The sequence below is a fragment of the Schistocerca gregaria genome, chromosome X (assembly GCF_023897955.1).
Source record: "Schistocerca gregaria isolate iqSchGreg1 chromosome X, iqSchGreg1.2, whole genome shotgun sequence".
Classification (NCBI taxonomy): Eukaryota; Metazoa; Arthropoda; class Insecta; order Orthoptera; family Acrididae; genus Schistocerca; species Schistocerca gregaria.
In genome coordinates, this window is record NC_064931.1 from 630,268,635 (window position 1) to 630,291,684 (window position 23,050).

Genomic DNA, 23,050 nt, shown 5'->3' on the forward strand with positions numbered 1-23,050 from the left:
TGCTGGTAGCACTGTGGAACTCGAGAGTGGTTGCTTCCATCAACTTTATGCGACTTCTTACAACCACCCCCCGGAATGCTCGATGGACCCTGGCCGTCAGCACATGAGGTCTGCCTTGTCTTGGTTTAGGTGTGGTTGTTCCTTCCCGTTTCCAGTCCACAATCACATCACCTTGGGCAGTGTGAGAGGGGCTGGAATAACCCTGACGGATTTGTTACTTAGGTGAGATCCTCGTTCGAAGTGACTGAGCTCTCATAACCGCCCCCTTCTCGTGCTCCTGATTCTCTGCTGAGAACACAATATCCCACGCCTCCTTTTATACAGGCGGATCCGCCTGTAGTGACCTCTGGCGATCATTTCCGCATTACATAAGGGTATCCGGATACTTTTATAAGACAGTGTATTCATAGAAATCATCCTGGGGTCCTATTGAAGTGATTAAGGGGAACCACGGAAAACCGCATCTGAGGAGCTACTGTCTTATGTCTCAACCACAGCTCCACGTCACTCACCCACAATCCAACATGGGCGCTAGCGACCGATGTGGCCGAGCGGTTCTTCGCGCTTCAGTCTGGAACTGCTCGACCTTTACGGCTGCAGCTTCGAATCCTGCCTCGGGCATGGATGTGTGTGATATCCTTAGGTTAGTTAGGTTTAAGTAGTTCTAAGTTCTAGGGGACTGATGACCTCAGATATTAAGTCCCATATTGCTAGGAGCCATTTGAACCATGTGCGTTAGCAGAATATAAAAAGAGTAATTAAAGATTTAGATCATTGGTCTATATTTATGAGACACGTGATCGTGGGAGGATTCACTGCCCATTCCCGAAATCAGTTAGACACTGTGAACTGAGAGAAAAGAAGTGGGAATGACAGTGTTCCTGTATGTCGCAATCGGTGTCACGTTTCGCTACCCCACTGCGGTGAGGAGCTCGAAAGTGGTTGCAGCGCCAATCCTGGACAGACAAGACGCAACGACCCCGAGATTTGCGAGCCTTCCGGCGTACTGCATGACCCAAACGGCGGGAGAAAGCCCAGGGCGCCACGCCCGTTGTCACACGCCGCTCGGGCTGGCTCTACAGCTGGCGAGGCCAACGACAGCGTCAGGTGCCGTTTTCCGTCCAGACAGTTTGCCTCTGGTGCGATTGTGACACTCGTGAGCACTGGTGTGTGTGTGTGTGTGTGGATTTTCAGCACTCAAATTTGAGATTATTATTGACACTGTTAAAACACTCTGAGACGAATGTGGTTAAACACTGATTGATATCTAAATACGTGACGAAATATTCATAAGAATATTTCTTATTACTTCTGAAAACCTTTAAACAGCAGAACGAATAATATGTGAAACTGTTTATTAACATAGTATGTCATTGACATTAGCCGAGGTCGATGATGTCTGTTATCGCGCCGACGCAAGTCTGCGATAGTTAAATTTTACGCACTGTCCGTATAGAGGTAGAAAAATGCTTCATTCAGTAAGTGTGAAAGCGTCACGGATATGCTAAGCCAGCTTCAGTGGGTAGAAGCTGCAAGAGAGGCGTTCGGTCAAGTTCCGAAAGTGTATGTTCTCAGAAGAGTCAACCAATATGTTGCTTCCTCCTACGTATATATCGGGAATAGAGCATGAAGATTAGGTAAGAGAAATGCGAGCTCACACGGAGGCTTACCAGCAATCGTTCTCCCCGCAAACCATTCGCAACTAGAACAGGAAAAATGAGGTAGAGACAGTGGTACTCAAAGTACGCTCCGCCACCCACCGTAAGTGGCTTGCGGAGTATGGATTTAGATGTAGATTGCTGTGTTCAGTGGAGCACGACACGAAATTCAAAGCACTACGTCTATAGCTACATTTGAGCGTATACCGTAGATCTGATGAGTACAGATAGTAATATCAATTGCTCAAATAAATCTTTCTGGCAGATACAAACTATGTGCTGGACTCACACTCGCGACCTTTACCTTTCGCGGGCAGCTGCTCTACCGTCTGAGCCACCCAAGTACGACCCGTCGTCACAGCTTTACTTCCGCCATTACCTCGTCTACTAGCATCTAAACTCCACGGAAGTTTTCTGCAAAACTTGCAGGACTAACAGTCCTGGAAGAAAAGTTAGGAGACAAGGCTTAACCACAGCCTGGGGAATGCCTCCAGAACGAGTTTTTCACTCTGCAGCAGAGCGTGTGCTGATATGAACCTTTGTGGAAGATTAAAACTTTAGGCCGGACCGAGAGTCGAACTCAGAACCTTTGCCTTTCGCGGGCAAGTGCTCAACCGACTGATCTACTCAAGCACGAAGGAAGGAGATGAGGTACTGGCGGAACTAAAGCTGTGAGGATGGGTAGTGAGTCGTCCTTGGGGAGCTCAGTCGGTGGAACACTTTCCCGCGATGGGCTAGGGTCCCGTGTTCGAGCCTCGGTCTGGCACATAGTTTTAATCTGTCAGGAAGTTTCATATCAGCGCACACTCCACAGCAGACTGAAAAACTTATTCTAGTCCAATTAAGAGTTGCAGCGTTCTCTGTATCTGTGGGCTTAAATTGAACGGGTGCACGACTGACAAAATGTCTTATGAAACTATAAATAGCTGTACTGTGAAATAAAAACAAATAATTTACCAAAAGATGCACATCTTTTCACATCTATGAAATCAAAATCTGCTGATAAGTAAGACTCCGTGTTACCCTACATGTGGCATTGTCACATGTTTGGGTCCTCCTTGGCATGATGTCAACAAGATGGCCCGAGACGTTGCTTGTAAGGGGTCCGTAGGCCCTTACTATAACTTTGCACTCGGCACAGGTCGATAGGGCGAATAATCGATTGTGACGTGCTGCGAGAGCGAGTGTTGAATTGCGCCAGTGTGGTTGGCAGGAATGGTGGTGTGTGGAGGCCATTGTAGAAATACAGGGTCTTTAACCGAGAAGAGTGTCACCATCGCCGTGGTTAGACTCCTAAATAATAGATTAATACCGGGAAAGTGATGAAGTATCATTATGAAAGTGATCATCGACGTTACTAGTGCCGATATTTGGTTTCGCGTCTACCGCGCCGGCCTAACCTTGGATTGCAGTGTTGGATGCAGTGATTGATTAGCGTGTGACGATAATGGAAAATGAAGAAAGCCTGTGCTGAGATTAGCCGCAATTAGAGATGTATGACGAAGGAAGTGGCTATCTCCTTTTTGAATTTTGAGAAGAACATAAGTTCGTAATTAGTAAAACTGTGTTGGTGTTCCTTATTACCATACATTCAGCATTATTGTATTGCACAGGACGAACTGGAAAGTAAAAACTTCCGTGGCAGTCAATTCCGATTACCAGCCCCATTAGGTTCACGGTCATGTTCATAATAAATATTGGGCTGCTATACGATCAGATCAGGTCGGGATAAAAAACGGAGGTGTTACATGCTGTTCAACTCTGTCCCACTTTTCGTCATCGTCCATTCTTCCAGTGTGCGGGGAGGGTTCCTGCGAAGATTCACTGCCAATTTAAATTGATCCAAGAATGCTCAGTAGGATTTATGTTGCTAGATCCCGTAGCCCATTCGATTCGGTTCGTTCCTGTCTCCTGGAGGAAAGTATTCACGAGGTGGACGCGGCATGCTCGTGCACGACGAATTCATAGCTGAGCTGGACAACAGGTTGGAGTAATAGTGAGCTTCCGGGATTTCAGCCGACTTGTTGATTCCATTGTTTGCACAATATTTGGGTGACCGACCCAGGCGTTTTCTTCAGGTGCTGCGAGCTTTCCTATGATGTGTACTAGCTGCATGGACTCCAATCAGACTGTGAGCTACTGTTGGTCTCACGCCATTGTTTGTAGCGTCTGCTGCGCCCTTTGATACTCTTTTGTTTTATAGAGCACTCACTGGTACTCCGTGAGTATCTTTTCCCAACACTTCACAGTTCACAGCCGTCAAATTATAATCGACACCCTAAACATGACTGAACTACCGTTTTAGTTAAGCCATGGGAGTGGATGGCTGAGACGTGCATTGGTACCTGTGCGTTTACATACTCTTCTACGATGATCGTCACACTTATCGATGAAGAGAACCCGACACCATTGATCCAGGGTGCATTCCAGGTGCTCCCTCACCAACTGTTGTGCGTAATCTATATCACTAAACGGCTAACCCGGTTCACGATTCATGGGCCCAGTTGAAGGTTGCCTATCTAACGGTTTCCAATGACAACAAAAAGTTGACTTTCAGGACATAATTATTGACCGCACTAAAAATTTAACTGCTGTCATAATCCATTCATTAAGAGACATAACCTTACGTTAAACGTAGGACAGAGTAAGACAATTATTATAGTTAGAAACTGTGTACGTGTCTTGAAGCAGCATAACTCACGATGCACAAATTACACAGACTATATTCATGCAGTATTTGAACTGAGAACACTTGGTGACTTCCAACAAACTTTACAGATAATTTCAAACCTTTACAACACTTTTTATTGTTGACACTCCTCTGCCCCGCCCCCCCTCCCGCCACAAAATAGTGAAACGAAAAAAATTTACCGCTTACTAAATTTCTTTCTGTTCATGTAGTAAAATTTCAACATCAGTCGTAACGTTTTAATTTGTTACTTTTTTACTACCATCTCTATTCCATCTCTATTCGGAACAAATTTTACAGACGGTGTTCACATATACCACCGAAAGTACCTGCAAAATCATATCATTGTACGACACCTAATTAAGGAGGAAAAACTAGGTTTCATGACACGGAGCGCCTGTTACCCAGACTATAGTCAGCAGTGTGTGATAATGAGAGCACTTAGCGACTTCCAACAAACTTGAAGCATAATTCCACACCTTTTATACACATTTTCTCGTTTACGTCAGATATTTTATGTGTTTCGGCACTTCTGCGTGCTTGCGGAGACCCTACACGATATTAGGCAGGTGGGCAAGTTTCTTTGCTCTTGAATGTATGAAGACCTTTCATGAAGAAAAAAATCAGAAATGTCGAAAACTTGAACTATGAAATACGGAAATTAAGTAATGAAAATTAAAACAGCAGTACGAAAAGCGCGATCTACAAAGAACTTCATTCCGTCTTTCGTAATTTAACCGCGCCACTCGATGGGATCCTTCCGAACTTCAGGACACATGTCAGCTGCAACGACCCTGCTCCGTTTCCTCCTTAAACATACTTCTGATTTTGCGTTTGTTCTTGTTCTCATACTTGTACGTTAAAATACACTCCTGGAAATGGAAAAAAGAACACATTGACACCGGTGTGTCAGACCCACCATACTTGCTCCGGACAATGCGAGAGGGCTGTACAAGCAATGATCACACGCACGGCACAGCGGACACACCAGGAACCGCGGTGTTGGCCGTCCAATGGCGCTAGCTGCGCAGCATTTGTGCACCGCCGCCGTCAGTGTCAGCCAGTTTGCCGTGGCATACGGAGCTCCATCGCCGTCTTTAACACTGGTAGCATGCCGCGACAGCGTGGACGTGAACCGTATGTGCAGCTGACGGACTTTGAGCGAGGGCGTATAGTGGGCATGCGGGAGGCCGGGTGGACGTACCGCCGAATTGCTCAACACGTGGGGCGTGAGGTCTCCACAGTACATTGATGTTGTCGCCAGAGGTCGGCGGAAGGTGCACGTGCCCGTCGACCTGGGACCGGACCGCAGCGACGCACGGATGCACTCCAAGACCATAGGATCTTACGCAGTGCCGTAGGGGACCGCACTGCCCCTTCCCAGCAAATTAGGGACACTGTTGCTCCTGGGGTATCGGCGAGGACCATTCGCAACCGTCTCGATAAAGCTGGGCTACGGTCCCGCACACCGTTAGGCCGTCTTCCGCTCACGCCCCAACATCGTGCAGCCCGCCTCCAGTGGTGTCGCGACAGGCGTGAATGGAGGGACGAATGGAGACGTGTCGTCTTCAGCGATGAGAGTCGCTTCTGCCTTGGTGCCAATGATGGTCGTATGCGTGTTTGGCGCCGTGCAGGTGAGCGCCACAATCAGGACTGCATACGACCGAGGCACACAGGGCCAACACCCGGCATCATGGTGTGGGGAGCGATCTCCTACACTGGCCGTACACCTCTGGTGATCGTCGAGGGGACACTGAATAGTGCACGGTACATCCAAACCGTCATCGAACCCATCGTTCTACCATTCCTAGACCGGCAAGGGAACTTGCTGTTCCAACAGGACAATGCACGTCCCCATGTATCCCGTGCCACCCAACGCGCTCTAGAAGGTGTAAGTCAACTACCCTGGCCAGCAAGATCTCCGGATCTGTCCCCCATTGAGCATGTTTGGGACTGGATGAAACGTCGTCTCACGCGGTCTGCACGTCCAGCACGAACGCTGGTCCAACTGAGGCGCCAGGTGGAAATGGCATGGCAAGCCGTTCCACAGGACTACATCCAGCATCTCTACGATCGTCTCCATGGGAGAATAGCAGCCTGCATTGATGCGAAAGGTGGATATATACTTTACTAGTGCCGACATTGTGCATGCTCTGTTGCCTGTGTCTATGTGCCTGTGGTTCTGTCAGTGTGATCATGTGATGTATCTGACCCCAGGAATGTGTCAATAAAGTTTCCCCTTCCTGGGACAATGAATTCACAGTGTTCTTATTTCAATTTCCAGGAGTGTAGTTTCATTACATCATATTTACCCATAAGCAACAAGAACAACCGATCATACTGGAAACACGTCTGTTCCATCATCTTCTTTTTTTATTTATTTTTTGTCCCTTAACATTATTTAATATTGGAAACTGTTACTATATCCACAGAAATAAGAAATACGATCTTTTGGCAGTGGTTTAAGGAATTGATGTAATGGTAAAGGCACGTTACGAAAGTTGTGGGTTTAAAACACTTTCTGACTGTACCAATTCAGGTTTCCCGTAATATTCCTACATCACTTCAAGTGAATGCTGTGATGGATCATTCAAGGCCACGACTGCCTTCCTTTCCTTATCTTCGTCAAGCTAAGAAAGTACTCCGTCGGTACTGACCACAGCTTTGTTGGCACGTTTAACTGCAGCCTTCCTCCTGTTATACAGAAACACAGAGCAAAATTGATATGCTGAGAAAAGTAGAAATGTTTTTGGTAAAAGCACTATTTGATCCTCAGTCATTCAGTCTGTACAACAAGACTGTTATTTCCTGGAATATTTTGTTAATGGGTATTGCTTCCTAAATAATGTAAGTATCTTGGATTACAAATTTGTGTTTCCGACTCTAGGCTACCTTGAATGTTAAGTGTATCTCATTTTTCTGCGTTGTAACGAGAATCCTTAACAAGTTTGTGTTGGGACGTCCGAAGCGCTTTTGAGCCTCCATTAGGAAAACAGGATTTCAGGCTCCTGCATCCATCATCTGCTGACGACTGCAACGGTCTGAAGCAAGCCGTCTTTCCCGTTCCGTTCGTGACGCCTTCTGCTTTCTTTCGAGAGTGACTTATTATATTTTGCTTTGTTATTAAATTCAAATGGCTCTGAGCACTATGGGACTTAACATCTTAGGTCATCAGTCCCCTAGAACTTAGAACTACTTAAACCTAACAGGTAAGAACATCACACACATCCATGCCCGAGGCAGGATTCGAACCTGCGACCGTAGCAGTCCCGCGGTTCCGGACTGCAGCGCCTTGAAACTCACGGCCACCGCGGCGGGCTGCTATTAAATACTAACATATTCTAAGAGAGCGAAGTATCTATAAAGCACACCTGAGTGTTTCTAGTTTCAGAACATAGGATATACGAGAGGACCATCTGAGGCCATTCTAAAACATCATATTTCGTTTCTAGAACATTCGAAAACTTTGCAGAAATGTTGAGACCATTCGAAAAAATTCCTATAACAATCGAGAACTATCCAGAATATACTTGCACGTACAGCGATGGGGGAGGGGGGGGAGGATGATCATGGGTCGATGTGGAGATACAACTGCTCTTTCCCAGAGCGATAACCCACAACAATAATGGCTTTGCTATCCACATGCGGTTAACTGTCTTTTCACTTTTTCACTATGTGAGACTGCGAATTACACTGCTGATAATTACAATTTGTACATCAGCAAGGACGCATATAACGAAATTTTGCTTATTATGCGAATACAGAATAATAGGAAAAATATGTAATTAAATTAGAGGAAAATTGGAGGTGCACAGGTTGCGAAATATGGTACACAGGGGTGCCGCACTGGAGTTTATCAGTTGTAGTGTCTGGCGAGTGGTGGCGTGGCGGTCTCAGGCAACCGATCACCAAATGTTTTAAAAGTATGAGCGATCTGGAGAACGTGCTACCCAGGACAACAGTCTAACACCCTTCATATCGAAGCAGGTCAAGACAGAATGGACAACATGCGGTCGTGCGTTATCTTGTTGAAAGAAAACGTTACGGAGACCTCGAAGCTATGCGCAGTCACCGGTCTTCTTAATATGTCAGAAATATGACGGCTGCATTCGATATTACCAACTATGTGAACCAGAGGTAATCGTGGTGTCTACTGAATGGCACCCGATCCACCACGCCAAGATCTGGGCCCACATGACTTGGGCAAAGTCATTTGACTACGTTGATCTCCTGGGAGCGTCCAGCCACGGATAAATCCATCGTGATATTGAACTTAGGACCGGGACTCGTCTGAAAAGCCCACGAGTCGCCACTATTGTGTTCATCGTTGTCACTGTAGGGGGCGCCTCTGTTTGCTTCCACGTCAAGGGAAGACGCAAGAACCGTCGCCGTGCTGCCAGGCCTTGGCGCTGTAGGCGTCGTACTCTCCGTGCTGATACTTATCTTTCTGCAAACAGAGCTATTTTCTGATTGAAAGTAGATGACGTAGCTGGGCGATCCTGCACGACCGAGCGAATAATATGCCAATCCTCTGAGACGCTAGTCGCGGGGAACCGCTGAGATCCCTTTGGGGAGGGGGGGGGGGGGGGGGTGCGGCTCTCCTGAACCTATCATCGACTCCATATTCGCATGGGACTCCTGAGAGCCCTACCAACGTGAGCCGCAGTAACTATAAAACGCTCAATGAGCTACGACCTAAATATGAGAAGTGCTTTTGGCGCTTCTTCTTCTTATACGAGACATAACACCATCATCTCACAAACAACCAAATTGCGAATTCTGAATGAGAAACCTCCTGCATAAACTTTCCTTGTATTCAGAACGTAGATGGCGTTGTTGTTGTGGTCTTCAGTCCTGAGACTGGTTTGATGGAGCTCTCCATGCTACTCTATTCTGTCCACGCTTCTTCACCTCCCAGTACTTGCTGCAACCTACATCCTTCTGAATCTGCTTAGTGTATTCATCTCTTGGTCTCCCTCTACGATTTTTAGCCTCCACACTGCCCTCCATTGCTAAATTTGTGATCCCTTGATGACTCAGAACATGTTCTACCAACCGGTCCCTTCTTCTTGTCAAGTTGTGCCACAAACTCCTCTTCTCCCCAATTCTGTTCAATACCTCCTCATTAGTTATGTGATCTACATATCTAATCTTCAGCAGTCTTTTGTGGCACCACATTTCGAAAGCTTCTATTCTCTTCTTGTCTAAACTATTTATCGTCCATGTTTCACTTCCATACATGGCTACACTCCATACAAATACTTTCAGAAACGACTTCCTGACACTTAAATCTATACTCGATGTAAACAAATTTCTCTTGTTCAGAAACGCTTTCCTTACCATTGCCAGTCTACATTTTATATCCTCTCTACTTCGACCATCATCAGTTATTTTGCTCCCCAAAAACTCGTGCCTATTTCGTGCGGATGCGATGAAATGGTTATAATATGCACATCCAACCCTGAAGTACACTTCATGCCAATTTGATGTTTCTTGTGTACCGTCTTCACGGTGTTGCAGTTTTAATGGCCAGCAGTGTAGCTGGTGCCGCAGTGTTGAACCACAGAACTTGTGAAATATCCTTATTTATAAACAAACGTACATGTATAAAAATTGTTAGTTATAACAGTAAGGTGGCCTCTGTGGCCGAGCGGCTCTAGGCGCTTCAGTCCGGAACCGCGCTGCTACTACGGTCGCAGGTTCGAATCCTACCTGGGGCATGGATGTCTGTGATGTCCTTAGGTTAGTTAGGTTTAAGTCTAGGGTACTGAGGACTTCCCATAGTGCTTAGAGCCATTTTAACCATTTAGAACAGTAAATATTGCAACATTGTGTTTCGTAACGTGCAGTGCCAGAAATAGTGCTAGTTATAGGTATATTAAGTCTCGTGAGTCGACACAGTTTCGCTATTTGGCAATGTATTCACGCTTTTTCAGTGTTATTTTGTAAGAGTAACATCTTAATTATGGGAAACAGCAATTTTTTATATATATTTATCATGTGTTTGAACTAGGTCAGCCACATACGACAAGGCTATTCAAGTACAATTATTTGACTTCTCTTCCTGCTGAGCAAAATTAGTGGCCATGTTAGCTCAATACGTTTATTTATTTTTTTAAATTTTTCTTTAAAAATTGGTTTTTGGGTAATTTTTACTCTACCAAATGTTCTCGACAAACATCTCTGTCAATTTGTGACGTTTTATCCGAGAAACTCAAAATGTGAACTATAATAAAGAGAGACATAATGCAGAAATATGTGTTGCTGGAAAATTATTATATCAGCAAGCATCGACTGTGAATCAGCGTTTTGAATACTCACAGCTATGTGGTTTGCTAATGTCTGAGTTACAGACACAAGATGCCATAAAACGCTTTAAGAGCAACTGCCGATAGTCTCTATGCTGTACGATGTGTTCATATCTGTCCACATTTGCCTTTTTATTAAGCACAATATAGGGACCACACCCTAACCAAAACAAAAAAAAAAAAAAACACAAGCGCCTACGTACCTCACTATTGACATTACACTTGATCTTAGGTAATGTTCTCCAGGCATTCGCCAAGTCATATCCTTCCATGATGTAGAATGATGTAGCGTGATTCATCACTCCAAATCACTCTTTTCCAGTCATCCACTGTCCGATGACGTCGCTCTTTACATCACCTCAATGTTCAGTGGCTACTGAAATGTGTTCCTTATGAGGAGCTGCTTGATCATTGTACTGCATTCTTTTGAGCTCAATACGCATAGTCACTGTACCAGCTGGACTGGTGTAGCATCTTGGAACTCACGACGAATTCCTTCCGATGATTTCATGCGATTTTGTACAACCACCATCTCCAATGCTCGACGTTCCCTATGCGTCAGTACTTGAGATGGGCCTGGTCTTGGTTTAGCTGTGGTTATTCCTTTGCTTTTCTGCCTCACAACCACATTACCCACAGTCTTGGGTAACTTTAGAAGGGCTGAATTGTCTCTGGTGGGTTTGTTACTCAGGTCACTGAGCTACCTTGCCCGGCCCATCCTGTTGTAACTGCTGTTTTACTGACAGGACAATCTCCCCACCCCCTGTAACACTACAGGTCAACCTTTCGTGACATCCAGTGGTCAGTTCTGCATTACATACGGATCTCCTGGTACTGTTTTACAGACAGTGTACTATCTATCTATCTATCTATCTATCTATCTATCTATCTATCTATCTGTCTCTTGAGCCCTGTCCCGCAGTTAGGTAGGGTCAGCCATCATTAATCGGATTTAGCATGTTAATGATTAAGGGGTAGCCGGATGCCCTTCCCACCCCAACCCCGTACCCCCCGGGGCGGAATTAATGTACCCCAACTGTCTGCGTCGAATGCAATCCATGGAATAGTGTGAAAGTGTTCAGAATCCTGAGAGCTGTGTAACTGAGGCGGAACATGGGGACCAGCCCGGTATTCACCTAGCGGGATGTGGAAAACCGCCTAAAAACCACATCCAGATTGGCCGGCACATCGGCCCTCGTCGTTAATCCGCCGGGCGGATTCGATCCGGGGCGAGCGTGCCTACCCGAGTCCAGGAAGCAGCGCGTTAGCGCCCTCGGCTACCCTGGCGGGTTTTGGAGACAGTGTACCTTTTCAGGAAATTTGTTCACATGCTCCAAGCTACTCTTAGAAATATATAATAACAAAAATTGTTGTGGACGCAAAGGAATGATGAGTTTCACATTATAATTTCGATTTCTAGCCAAAAAGTAATGCTGTTTAATTTGAGGAAGTTCCCATACTTTCGAAGGCCAAATTCCTTCCATTGTCCTACAAAATTAATGCGGAAGTAAAGGAACCGTGACGAAAAAGTAATTTTGATCGAACAGTAATGGGCAATACTATTTCCAAAGTACGAGTAAGCTCGAGGTGTCTCAAGAAGTAATTAATAGGCTAAGAACAAGAGAAATGATGTAATGATGGAGACAGTTGGCTTACTTCCGCAAGGAGCGCTGTTCGAATCTCTATCTGGCTATCAGGTTCAAGATTTCGTGGCTATTCCAAAGGCATTTTAGGTAAACCTTGGGGAGACATGCGCTAAATAAGACATTGACTGATCGTCAACCAACTGAGCTAGTACACCATCACTAATGACTTCGGTGTAGCTGAAACATAGCCTTCAGCTTCCTTTCTCATTTATCTCCTTAGGGTTCGAAACTACTTTTTCGTGCCATCAACTGCGACGGAAAGATTCTTCATTGCGTGTATCACAGCCATAAATTTATTAACTAAATATAGCAATTTTCCACTGAGGCTGTTAGTTATTTCAACTTTTTCTTCATTTCATATCTAATTTCGCCTTTTTAAGCCTTTATCCTGTGTTTAGCTAGAAAATAGTGTCGTGCGTATGAATATGGTAGCGTATTCACATTACGTGCTTCCGTTCGTTTTGGCGTACAGTTTACAAACTTAACTGTTCTTTATGTTCTGCCAATTAAATCTACGGTCGGAGGTTCGAATCCTGCTTCGGGCATGGATGTGTGTGATGTCCTGTTAGGTTTAAGTAGTTCTAAGTTCTAGGGGACTGATGACCTCAGAAGTTAAGTCCCATAGTGCTCAGAGCCATTTGAATTAAATCTCTAAACCAAAGCAAATGGAAGCACGTAATGTAAGTACGCTGTCATTGTTATACTACGGCACCTTTTTCTACCTACATCCTAGATAATTGCTTAAAAAGCCGAAACCAGTTTTGGCACAAAGAAATAGTTAAAATAAATAACAGCCTAAGTCGAAAATGTCACATTCCTTTAATTAAATAGAAATTATATGGGTACATTTAAAATGATTTTGTCGACGAAGTTTTGAACGACAGAACTTGTGAAATATCCTCACTTATAAACAAATATATATGTAAAAAAATTATTAGTTATAATAATAAATATTGCTACATTTTATTTCTCAACGTGCAACACCAGAATTAGTGCAACTTAGCGGCATATTAAGTGCCGTGAGTCAACAACATTTCGGTATTCGGCAATGTATTCACGCTGAGACGAAGGTGGAGAGGGGTTGAAGAGATGTGTATTGCGAGAGGTTGCTGAAGGGACTGCACTAGCAATTAACGGTAGCAGACGTCTGCCGAAGCGGCTCGCACGAGAGTTGCTTTAGGCGTGGCTAGCCTCGATTGCACACAAAAAAGGATGGAAAAAACCGGACTACTTAGCCTTGGCCCGAGACAAATTACTAACCGGTGTGTGGCGAGGTAGTGGGACGTTTTGTAATCGCACTCAGTTATAGCTTCGTCAAGGTCTCCATTTTATTTTTATTCTTGCCCATCGCCACTTTTTGTGCTGTCCGTTACTGGATCGCAGCCCGTTTGCATCCGCACTCGGCGTCATCCTTAATATGCCAAGGCGGGCAGCGAGGAACCTTCCGACGTCTAGACGCTGCTCTTCCTTTTGCCGGCGGGCCCTGGTCGTCGATGAACGCTGACCGGTTGCCTTGCAGAATGCCGGGATAAGGTCGTCTGAACCTGTCGGTTGCAACTCTCTTGCCATTACTTGGTATGCAGTCTGGCTGCGTGCACCGGGTGGCGCTGAGGTGTTATGCATCAAAGAACTCGTGCAGAATGTCAAATGCCATTGCAACAGTGTCTTTGTCGTTTTTTATGCCTCTGCAGACTAAGTTGTCTGATCAACAATGGAGCTAAATGCAAAGTAACCGGCCATTAATTGTGTTCTCGAATTATTCTGTACGTCGAAATTAATTTGCTTCGTAAAAATTATGCCTGTTCCACGATTGAAACGTTGTTGCTCCAAACAACATTTCTTTTGGCGGATTTTGTGATGCTCTCACTTACTTCAGCCATGTTTTAAGTTCATTTATATGTTGTAGGGATCACAGAACACGATTGCAGAACTAGAAGGGGGAGAGGGGTGGAGGGAGGAGAAGGGAGGGATGGGCAGGGGAGGGGAGGGGAGGGATAGGAGTTAAATCAAAGCACCCATCAATACGAAGAAAGAAGAAAGTTTATCAATCGTAGCCTCACTGAAGAAACTATATAGGTATTCGCATGGTTGCTTCCAGTGAGCTACCGAGTGGGGTAGGGCAGTGGTTAGCAAATAAAATGGCTCTGAGCACTATGGGACTTATCTTCTAAGGTCATCAGTCCCCTAGAACTTAGAACTACTTAAACCTAACTAACCTAAGGACATCACATACATCCATGCCCGAGGCAGGATTCGAAACTGCGACCGGAGCGGTCGCGCGGTTACAGACTGTAGCGCCTAGAACCGCTCGGCCACACCGACCGGCAGTGGTTAGCACACTGGACTCGCCTTCGAGAGGACTACGGTTCAAACCCGCGTTCGGCCCTCCTCATCTCGGTTTTCCGAGATTGCCCTAAATCGCTTAAGGCAAATGTCGGGATGGTTCCGTCGGAAGAGCACGGCCGCTTCCCTTCTCCATTCTTCCCTTATACGAGCTTGTGCTCCGTCTCTAATGACCTCGTTGTCGACAGGATGTTAAACGCTAATCTCCTCGTGTCAACTATGGAAATCCTAAGTCAAGATGGGTGGACGGGAATTTCAACCTCGTACCTATCAAATATTAGTGAAGTTTCCCAAACATTTTTCGCAAAGCTGTGCTATGCGCTCGATGAATGATTCGTACATCATTGTCATTTAAGACTCAGGATTCCGTTGTAAATTACACTGTCTTCTAATTTTTTGTCCTCAAGTAGAGCCCTCAGGCGTTCTCTTATATCTAGAGTTTCTCTTTATAGCTGAAGACTGCTGCGTCATAGATAATGAGCTACACACAATAATAATAGTACTATCAATAATTCGACTAGTTTTATATCTCACCCAGTAGATCATGGGAGAAATCACAGTTCAACACCGACTGAAAACCTACGGTTTATGATATCATTTTACACGTATAAAATTTTTTAGTTATGGAGAATGCCATGTAAAGAATCTGCCAATTCCGGATACTGGTTCAGCTGGATCAGTTCAAATGTTAGTTCTGACGCCTTAACCTCGAAACCGCATAATTAACGTTCGTTCTTACACTAGGTGCGTTGTCGACAGTATGGAGCAGCTGCTGCAATGAATGAACAAAACAAGACCTTCATCCCTGACAAATATGGAAAGCAGAAGTAGCTAATAGATACGTACTTTCGATTAACTTCTGGTCCACTCCGCATCAATTAACGCTATTCGCTGTGGTTTTTATCAATAGCTGATAACAGTAATTGCTTTTTTCCGTGAATAATCCTGAACGAATCTCCATGGAACGATAGTTTACGCGCTGGAGTCACATTCGGAAGTGCCAGTTTCAAATCCCTTCTCGATCTCCCTGAATTAGGTTTCTGTGGGTTCGCTAATCATTTCAGGCGATGCCAGCATTGTTTCATTAGTAGCACCACGGCCAGTTTATTTTACATCCTTTGCCAACTGAGCTAGTGCGTCGTTTCTAGCGAGCTTGTTGTTAACGCAACAGAAACCTACAATTTTCCTTTCTTCTTCCAAACAAATGCTCAAGCAGCGAATCAGACGGTTCTGCGCAGATATTTCGGAACACCAGTTCATCAATAATAATACATGCGATGAAAATCAATAACACACGTGACGAAAGTATATGCAACGAAATTCTTTTTCAGTTCAAGTTCAGTGCAGGGGATCTGGGGATCTGTGTGGGGCAGCACTATAGCAGAAGAAGAACTGTTTATCACGCTCACGCTGGAAATTTCTTCACAGTCCTCCATTCGTTTCGTAAGCCAATTAATATGTGAAAAAAGAAAACGATTTAATTTCAACGGTAAAAGATTATGAAAGGAGTTCAGAAAAAATATAGCAGGGCCTTCGAAAATTCCGTGGAAAAGTAACGAAAGCGAGTCAGATACGAGCGCGTAGAAATTACGTATCTGGCCTCTCCAAGAAGCATTTGAAGCCGAGGAAGACGGCAGACAAACGCAGGTGGCACCAAAGTTTAAAAGCTGGTTCAAGCAGCACAGGCGTTTCTCGAAAGGATTTGCGAGGATAATACAAGTGGTATACAGATACAAGGAACATGCAATCCAACACGGAAAAGTTTTCCCAAAAGTCCGGCGGACTGTCCCTAGAACAGATTCAGAGAATCAGTACTACTTATAAAGAATTCGTAACACAAATATCACGCCGATAAAAAAGAGAACTGTGGTACGAACGAATGCATTTATTTTTCTTACACTCGATTCTTGTAATGTGAAACATGGAAAGCGAAGAAGTGAGTCACCATGAACCTACTCTAACGGGTCTCATAGCGGCTTCAACGATAATAATGCAGTTACAGAATTGAAAAATGATGCAGAATAACAACGTAACCAACACAAATGTACAGATGTTCCATTCCTCATTCAGATATATTAGTAACTCACTTTATTCTGTGATCATTTTGAAAAAAACAATATCATGGCATTCTTTGGCTTATATATGTCTCGTAGTTATCTTTTTTGAAGATAAATGCAACGATGGACAGGTCTTCTCAAAATATGTATATCCGTATGGGACGCATCCCCCGAGCGATCATTCGTCACACTAAACTGAAAAAAACGTTTCTTATCTGCAGTTACGAATCACTAATAATTCTAATGAATTGATGAAATTCTAACTTCGGTCACATGATATGAAGTCTTCGACAACACACTTAAAAATGAATTCTTATTAACGTTGTAGTTTGGATCGACTGAAAATTGTGTCTTTATGTCTTTTCGTGGTTAACGGAACAGTCACTAATCACTGAGAAATAAATCGTGAGTGGTTACTCGTCCATAGAACAGTACAGCGTTCACTGCCGTTTCGAATCAGGTGAGGGGTCTACCGCTAGACCTCCAATTATCTGGAGCGTGTGTTGCAATCATTACGCAAAGTATAGCAGTGCAATGCAGGAGGACATTACACAAGTGTTTCAGTGTTAAATGACTCAATTTCAAAAGTCGAAAACATACTCCGAAGTAATGTAAGTCCTACTTCTGACACAAATTTCCCAGCTCTTGTCGGACTGAAGCAAACAATAGTCTCGACAAAGATTCAATTCAGCGTGCGATTCCTTAGGGAGAGAAGCTTCCAAAGGGATGCTCTGGAGCTCTGACGCCGTAAAATGAAGTTCGGTTCTCCATAGTTTTAATGTTGTCATGTAGACTTACATATGAAGCAAAAACCGATCTTTATCAAAGTAAATTACTACATCCCTCAAGACAGAGTACCCCTCGGACCACCGTGATGATTGAAGCGCTTGTTTATTAGGAAATGCTACCTCCCAATGCCTAAAATGTGACTGCAAGAACACACAGAAAAATATAACACGCTGGACGCCTTATCGATAAATTGTCTTGCATTTTGGAAGTTTGTTTTTACCATTAATGCTTAACTATACAGTATCGTTAAAAACAGAAGACACTGATGGTTCTCGTAAAGTGGTATGTGGTGTGTTATGGAATGCAGCATTGGATTGAATTTCCTAATCGTCTAGTCGAATCTTCCTCGTGTGAACTGCCAAGATTTAATATGTGTTACTAAAAGTGCATGAGTAAGTCAGAAAAATCCTGCAGTCTTCATTATTGTGTGTAACGTTAGTAGACAGAGTACATATAAACTGTTCACATTGTGTGAATACGACGGAATTCACCAAATCTACTCTTAGCTTCTCGAGCGTAGGTCTCACCCTTAATTATTATTATTGTCTGCAGTCCTTGCACCAAAATAATCTGCAGATTTTCTTTATAGAATTCTCTCGATGAAATATGTCCATCATTTACGAATACGTAGTCATACAAGCAAAGAAAACACTTTCAGATAAGCATAATTGTATATAATCTTTTAACGGGAGGATCGTTTAATATTTATATTATTACACACCGAGAACGTTTCACGAAAGTTCCGTATGATCTTACTCTAAACCAACGACAGTTGTCTCAAAATAATTGATGGTCCTGAAATTTACAACTGAGCAATATTTCTATCCCAAGAACGTGGCATACACACACACACACACACACACACACACACACACACACACACACACACACACATATATATATATATATGTGTGTGTGTGTGTGAAAGCGTAAGCAATATAGAGCAATTATAACATTACTCTAATTCACTAATTAGTGTCAAGCACTGTTGGTACGCAAAGGTGAAGTCTCCATCCATACATACCGGTGAACCTCGACTGACCACTAGTGAAAAATAATAATCTATCAGAACATAATATTTCACAAATGACGCGGCTAAGTAACGTCTTCTTGCAGAAACGACGCACAGCACTGTTGCAGAAGCCAGAATGGTGGCGGTGACGGGTACTTACAGGGAGCGCGAGGGCGGCCATGGTAGCTGTCTGCACACTGTGAGCGCCGCCGCTGGAGCCAATGTATATATAGGCGCGGCCCGCCTGGACAGCCTGACCCGGATTGCGGCGTTTGCACCTGGAGCCCAAGCTCAGCCTGATAACGTATTGCAGCTAGCCGTTTTTTCAGCTCTGTCTGCGCGGGCGGGCTAGGTCTTGGCGAGGCGAGGCTGATGGCTCCGCAGAATCGCTCCGCCAGCTGCTCTGCCCTCCCAGCACAGAGTGCGTCTTCCTCCTGCGCTTCGCATCCAGTAGAAGACCCTTCCCTACCTAACGAGTCGACTGCTGCTTCTTCCATTCGTGATCCCGTCGCCTTCCAGCTACAGCACTTTTGCTGGTGGTTTTTTCAGCTGGATATTCCGCCCACAAAGGATGGTGTCATGAGGGCTGCGACTGTTGATGAATTTAAGTAAAACAATTACCAGTATCATTCAGTTGTTTATTTTTTCACAATACATTTCGATGTTTCTCACCCTCATCTTCAGGTGGATGACTGTTGATGACTGTTTTGTTACACTCCTAGTGTTAGTGTAGGATGCAGGCGCCTTTTCCCGGCAGCAGAACAGATTAGGTTTCATGTTTTGCTGGTGACAAAATTGGTCTTTCAGAAAATAGGCTGTTAAAGTTAAAAAAAACATGAATTTGTAAGAGTAAAATATTCTTAAAGGAAAATAGATTGAAAAGATGCTGCATACTGCTACTTGTTGCCGGCCGTTGTGGCCGAGCGGTTCTAGGCGCTTCAGTGTGGAACCGTGCTACCGCTACGGTCGCAGGTTCGAATCCTGCCTCGGGCAAGGATGTGTGTGATGTCCTTAGGTTAGTTAGATTTAAGTAGTTCTATTTTCTAGGGGACTGATGCCTCAAATGTTAAGTCCCATAGTGCTCAGAGCCATTTGAACCATTTTTTGCTACCTGTTGAAAGTGCCCTTCACTGTAAACTATGTTTCCACTGTCACTTCACACAAAGGTGTTACACATATCAGATATTGTCCCTTTCAGTAATCTTTGCGCTCTATGTAAACATAACATATCACTGACACGTGTAACATCTTTGTGTGGGGTGATAGTGTAAATCCACCTTCTTTTAACTTTAACGGTGCCATTTCTGAAAAGACAATTTTATCACCAACAAAAGACGAAACACAACCTGCTTTGCAGTTAGGCTGCTACAGGCAAAACACGCCTGTGCTCTACACAACAACAGGAATGTAGCAATAGTATTATCCACCTGAAGATGATTGTGCGGACCTTCGAAACGCATAGTGAAAAAATAAACAAGTGACTGACGCAGTAAATTGTTTTATTTATATTTTTTTTTCGCTATCAATTCCCAAATTACCTGAGACGATTCAAACGTTAAATCGAGTTGAAAGACCGCTTCGTTGTCTACATCCTACGACTGACAGTCATTTTCTTTTTTAAAGGCAAATTACATGCAAAAATTGGTTACTATGTGTACATCCGTCGAATAATTCTTTGTTCGGAACTTAAAAGTCCTCTAGCATCGATGATTCTACATCTAAGTCCGTATTTTACGAATAAAAGTGACTTCGAAATTGAAAGTGTAAATATTATCGAACCACCAGTTTAATAAGTCATCTATGAAAAATACTGACTCGAATAATGGAAATACTCGTGGAAGCCAACCTCGGAGAAGATCGGCTTGGGTTCCGGCGAAATGAAAGAACACGCGAGGCAGTACTGACCCTACGACTTACCTTAGAATATGAGTGAAAGAAAAGCAAACCTACATTTGTAGAATTTATAAATTTGGGAAAAGCTTTTGACAGTGTTGCCTGGAATACACTCATTGAAAATCTGAATCGGTAGCTGTAGGAGTCGCAGGACATGAAAGGAAAGCAGTGGTCGAGATGGGAGTGAGAGAGGCTTGCAGCCTATCCCCGATGTTATTCAGTCGATAAAGCAAGCGATAAATGAAACCAAGGAGAAATTTTGGAAAGGAATTAAGTTTAGGAAGAAGAAACAAAAACTTAGAGGCTGGCCATTCAAACTGTATTTGCTTCCGAGAAGACAAAGGATTTCCAAGCGCAGATGAAAAGAATGGACAGTGTCTTGAAAAGAAGTTGTAAGATATCAACGAATGTAAAACAAGAGTAATGGAACGTAGTCAAATTAATTAAGGTAAGAAATGAGGCAGTAGAAGTAGTAGATAAGGTTTGTTATTTGCGCACGAAAATAACAGTTTGGCCAAACTAGTTAGAAAATAAAACGCCGATTGGCAATAGCAAGTAAAATATTTCTGAATAAGAAAATATTTTAACATGTATATAAATTTATGAGTTAGTCAGTTTTTCCTGAATATACACTGTGCAACAGATTTAAGGATCGCTTTTTCGATTCCCGTAATTGACTTCCATTGCGACGTATAAGTTTGAAATTTGGCTCAAAGGTTCCTACAACCTTCCTCTGTAATGCTGCAGAAGTTTAGCGCCCTCGACGCCGCTTCAAACAGAACTGTCTAACTGATACAACAGGGAAAGCATGTTAAAAGTAATGATAATAAACACCCTTGAATGTATGTATGAATTCCGCCTTCAGCCGCCAAAATCACTGATTCAAATTACCTGCGGTACTTATTTATTTAGAGACCCTGTGGTTTCATCAGCAGCTACTCAGGTTTTTACAGCATTGTTGGAGAGATAATGTGTAAGATGGAGAGAATAAGAAAAAGAGAAAAAATAGTGAGCAATCTCCAAGTATAGGGTCGTAGGGTCGGAGGTACTTTTGCGGTTATAACGGTGGTCAGGGAGGGGGGGGGGGGGGGGGTGTCTGAGAAAGGGACCTAATGCGTTACACGACCAGCGTACTGAAGCCTGTAATCTCCTTTGTCGAGGACTGTAAGCATATGGTTGATTCATTTCATGTTCTCACACGTTATTAATTCTAAGCTTATATGCTGATTCGAATTATGACTGCCTCTGCAGCCACAGGTTGCAACATTTTTTCTTTTGATAAGGTACACAAACTGACATTTTCTTTGACACTAAATTGCCAGTCCGAGAAGTAAGATGAAACTTGACAAGAACTACTACGATACTTTAGGAAGCGTTCGTCCAATAACGCTTTACAATAATCAACTGCTGTATATACTGTAAGTCATAAAGTTTAAACCTAGCCCGTCCTGAATGGAAGTCTGTTACCTTAACCACCTCGCTCGATCTATAGTACACTGTAGCATATTAATGTCAGCTGTACTATAGTCAGCTCGAGAGATTACTATTGTTACGTAATTTGTGATGTTTACTCAAAATAGTTTAGCCTTTGATATTCAGTTCACACGTACCTAGTGGTAAAAGCGTAACTTTAAGCTAAACCGTCATGTAATGGTTCTTTCTAACAGAGCGGTAGTATTATTTTTTCTTGTAAAAGAATTAATTCTTTATTTATGGTGAGAGACTAGTTATGTAGGACTCAAAATGGATCGGGCGGACATATCGCGTATGGTGTTGAAGTATGCATGGTAGTAAAATAAAGCTGAAAAGACTCAGAGTTGCCCGGAATAGACCACACTGTATACGTGAAAAAGCACGCCGTCTGTAATTAACTCGGCATCAATGGAACTTCATTACATCATTTTTCTTCACTTCTTAAAATAGCATGTTTTTTACACACTAATTTTTCTTTGAAGACAGTAGTGCAGCACTGTATCGTATAATTATTATGCAATATACATAGATTTTTACGTCTTTCCATATTAAGCTTTGTAACCTGTAACATTTATAACTAAGGCAGCTAGTAAAAATTTCATGAATTTGCTTACGAAATGCAACTAAACAAATCCCTACAATTCCGAAATTTTAGGGGATGCCCAGAATTAGTAACGAAGACTCTAGAAACTTGCCTAAAACACCCACTTCACGCTGGCCGGTACACTAGAAATCGTAGATTTACGTCAGACCGAAGATACATCTTTTTCTAAACAGCATTACGCACATTCAGTTCACTGCCGTCTTCAGTAACTTTCATATAAACTCTAATGCCAGAATATCTGGTCTATAGACAAAATACTGCAGATTCGAACATCTTACTACATTTCCACGTATCTCAGAGAGACTTGCATATCGAGCTTCTGGCACTACCTAATACAGAAGATATAGACTAAAGAACAAAATGTAGAAGGAACTAATTTGTGCAACAGAAATCACCATCACTGTAGGGTTGGAGCAGTTACTTGACAGTGCGATCTGTTGATGTAAATGGCGCTGCGGACGTGAAGGTAGAGGGCAGTTAAACGTCCCGTCGACATCGAGGTCATTAAAGACAGAGCATTAGTTCAGTGGGACAAGGATGTTGGGAAGGAACTGGCCCTGTTTTTATTGATGAGTCTC

The 23,050-nt window shown here is 43.5% G+C and overlaps 1 protein-coding gene across 1 annotated transcript in view; it reads right to left on the minus strand.

The window, feature by feature from the left end:
* LOC126299494 (uncharacterized) overlaps window positions 1-18,778 on the minus strand; it is a 47,261-nt gene extending 28,483 nt beyond the window's left edge. Inside the window, exon 1 of the mRNA XM_049991439.1 lies at window positions 18,663-18,778. Within this exon, the coding sequence (XP_049847396.1) occupies window positions 18,663-18,683 (21 nt within the window). The 5' untranslated portion in view covers window positions 18,684-18,778. The remainder of the gene's footprint in view (window positions 1-18,662) is intronic.
* Between the last annotated feature and the right edge of the window lie 4,272 nt (window positions 18,779-23,050).